Genomic DNA, 2,969 nt, shown 5'->3' on the forward strand with positions numbered 1-2,969 from the left:
TTAGCTGCCGTTGAGGATAAATATTTCGATAGCGAAAAAACATACGAACAAGTACAAGAAGATATGGCAGATACAATGAAATATTTACAACATGAAATTCAGGTATATTATTTGTTATGTTCAATAATAATAGGTACGTTTGAGGAAAAAACTAAAATTAATTTAATTAAAAAAAAAAAACCAATTTAATAATTGAATATCGACATCTACAAAGTGATTTGAATCAAAATTTAATTTAGAATAACTAATTTGTTAAAAAAAAAATTTATATGAGTTTTGTTAATTTTGTTTTTTAGTCAAACGAAATAGAAATAAAACAATTTCAAGAACAAATAGCCAATTTAACCAAAGAATTAACGACTGTTACTACACACTATCAAGAAATATTTACTAAAATGGAAAATGAATTTGATGTAAAAAAAAAAAAAAAAAGTTTTTTTTTGTTAATAATAATAATAAAAATGAATTTTTTGAATGAATATAAGTAACGTTAAGAGTGAGTAATTTTTTTTTTTTTTTATTAGAAAAGACAAAGAAAATTAAAAAATTCAATACAACTAATAAAAACAAAATTAATTGCTTCGGAAGAAGTTAGACAGCAAAGAGAAGAATATTTAAGAAGAAAAGAAGAAGTTGAAAATAAAATGAAAGAAATGAAAATAAGACAAGAAAATGAAATTTACGAAGCTGAAAAATTAACTATTATAAAACAAGATAATATGCAAAAAGACATGGAAACTCATTTGATGTCACTCATGTCGGATTTTAAACAAGCGAGTAATATAGCCATGGGGGAAACAATAAATAAATTAATTAGAGATAATATTACCCTGGGTAATATGCTCACGTGCATACAAGAAACTATAGAAGAAGCAAGAAAAAATTACAATACGATTCACAGTCGTGAAATCAATTACAAATATAATGTGCGTTAATTTGTTTCCAAGCATAAACAAAAATATGCGTAACACTTAAATAAATTATTTATAAATTAAACAAATTTTTAAACCTAATATAAAAACTAAATGATTTAATATTAGTAATTTTATTTTTTTTTTTTTTAGGCAGAACTTTTGGAAGCTGAAAACAAAATTTTAAAACAGAGAAACGAAATCAAATTAGAAACTGTTGAAACTTTGGTAAAAGTTCAAGAAGATTTATATGAAAGAATAAAACATTGTAAAAAACTAGTTAAAATTAATAGAAGACTTCAAAGGCAAATAACTGAAGAAGAATGTAAATTAAAAGAAAAAAATGAAGATTTTAAAAATCTCACGAAAATATTAGACAATACGGAACAAAAATTTAATTCTGTGACTAAAATGTTTGCCGCCATGCAAAAAGAAGTTGTACAATTAGAATTTTCCATTTTTGAAGTTGCATTGAAAGTTAAAGAAGCTATCGAAATAGAAGTAAGATAAATTTTTTAATTAAGCAACGCGGAATTTTTTTTTTAATAACTTCGATAATTACTTTTGTTTTTTTAAACTAGAACGTTACTCAAATTGATCCTGATGAACATGAAATGGCTAACAAAGAAGATTATGAAGAATTATTAAATGAATATAAATTTAAAAAAAGAGAATCAGCTGTTGATTATGTAATAAACAAATTTTCTACAATACAAGTAGCTGATAGTGAATCACATTTACTGAAAATAATATCAGAATCAACCATAAGCACTTATGGTGAAACCATTTCAAGCACAGATGATCCATTTTAAAAAGAATATTTTAAATTATAATATTTAAAAATTTAAAATAAAACCTAATGAAAGATCAGCAAAGACTTTGACACTTTTAAATAACATAAAATTTAGTGTTGTAATTAATTAGAGCTAATAAAACTCATTCAACTAATCATTTTTAAAATTTAAAAATATTGTAAATTAATGTTTAAAAAATAATGGTCAAAATAAAATAAGCTTACACTAGTGTCAGTTAATTCCTGAACAATGGCATTCCATTTTTCTTTAATATCTGTCAAACTGTTTATTTTTTTAGATATCCTATTTTTCAACTTTTCATCCCATATTAGTGATAATAATTTTTTTAAGGATTCAGGTTTTTCTAGTAAATTTTGACCTTCGATGCAAACTTCGAAAAATTTGTTTCTGATTATGTTAGAGGCTCTCCTGTAAATAAATTTTATAATTATAAATTTATTAAACATGTTCTTTTATTATAAAATTTATTTTTACCTTATAGATGGATGTAATTTATCGGATATGGGTAAATTAACTTTTTTCGCACAATTACTACTTCCAGAAATTAATTGTAAATAATCTGCCACTGCACTTCTTTCTTGACTTGAAAGTATTTTTGCTGATACATCACAAACCCAACAATGAATTCCTCTTCTTCCAGAGAATACCCAAAGTAGATTTTGAAAACCAAAATCCTCTAAAATTAAATGTTAAAAATTTAAACAAGAACCTAATTCTAGAATATGTATATATGTCTGCATAAATTTTTCTAATATTTACCTCTTAGAGCTAAATCGATTATTTTACAAGCTATTGCCATAAATTTCCAACATTTAAGGCAAATATCTGCACCCTGACAACAATTTCTAACATCATCATAGTCAGTTAAATCAATATCAAATACTAATTCTCTGGCAACTGGAACTAGGGATGATGCAACTTGTCTATGACGACTAGGTCTAAATAATTTAAAAAAAATTTTTTTGAACAAAGTATAAAATAATGCAACACCGGAATAAATGTATATTAAATAAGAATTTCTTATAAATTACACATAACAAACTTACTGAAACGAAAAAATTGCACCTATATCAATTTTGAAAGGTACTTTTTTTTTAATTGCTTCTTCCATTTCATTTTGATTATTGTATGATTGATAACGAATGTAAATATCATCGTGAAGAGTAAATGAAAATTCTCGATTAGAAAAATGCCTGCTGTCTACTGTAAATTTACATGTTCACAAAAATATGTTTATAAGAGG

The 2,969-nt window shown here is 24.1% G+C and overlaps 2 protein-coding genes across 2 annotated transcripts; one reads left to right on the forward strand and one right to left on the reverse strand.

The window, feature by feature from the left end:
- Window positions 1–755: 755 nt before the first annotated feature.
- Window positions 756–1,421, forward strand: Phum_PHUM012420 (uncharacterized protein; the record flags this gene model as incomplete). The annotated part of the gene is made up of 2 exons (XM_002422727.1): window positions 756–903; window positions 1,069–1,421. 2 exons carry the CDS (start codon window positions 756–758, stop codon window positions 1,419–1,421), a joined length of 501 nt encoding a protein of 166 aa, XP_002422772.1.
- Window positions 1,422–1,872: 451 nt separating this feature from the next.
- Phum_PHUM012430 (DNA primase small subunit, putative) lies at window positions 1,873–2,837 on the reverse strand (the record flags this gene model as incomplete). The annotated part of the gene is made up of 4 exons (XM_002422728.1): window positions 1,873–2,134; window positions 2,201–2,402; window positions 2,486–2,658; window positions 2,773–2,837. 4 exons carry the CDS (start codon window positions 2,835–2,837, stop codon window positions 1,873–1,875), a joined length of 702 nt encoding a protein of 233 aa, XP_002422773.1.
- Window positions 2,838–2,969: the final 132 nt, after the last annotated feature.

Source organism: Pediculus humanus, genomic scaffold (assembly GCF_000006295.1).
Source record: "Pediculus humanus corporis 1103172107371 genomic scaffold, whole genome shotgun sequence".
Classification (NCBI taxonomy): Eukaryota; Metazoa; Arthropoda; class Insecta; order Psocodea; family Pediculidae; genus Pediculus; species Pediculus humanus.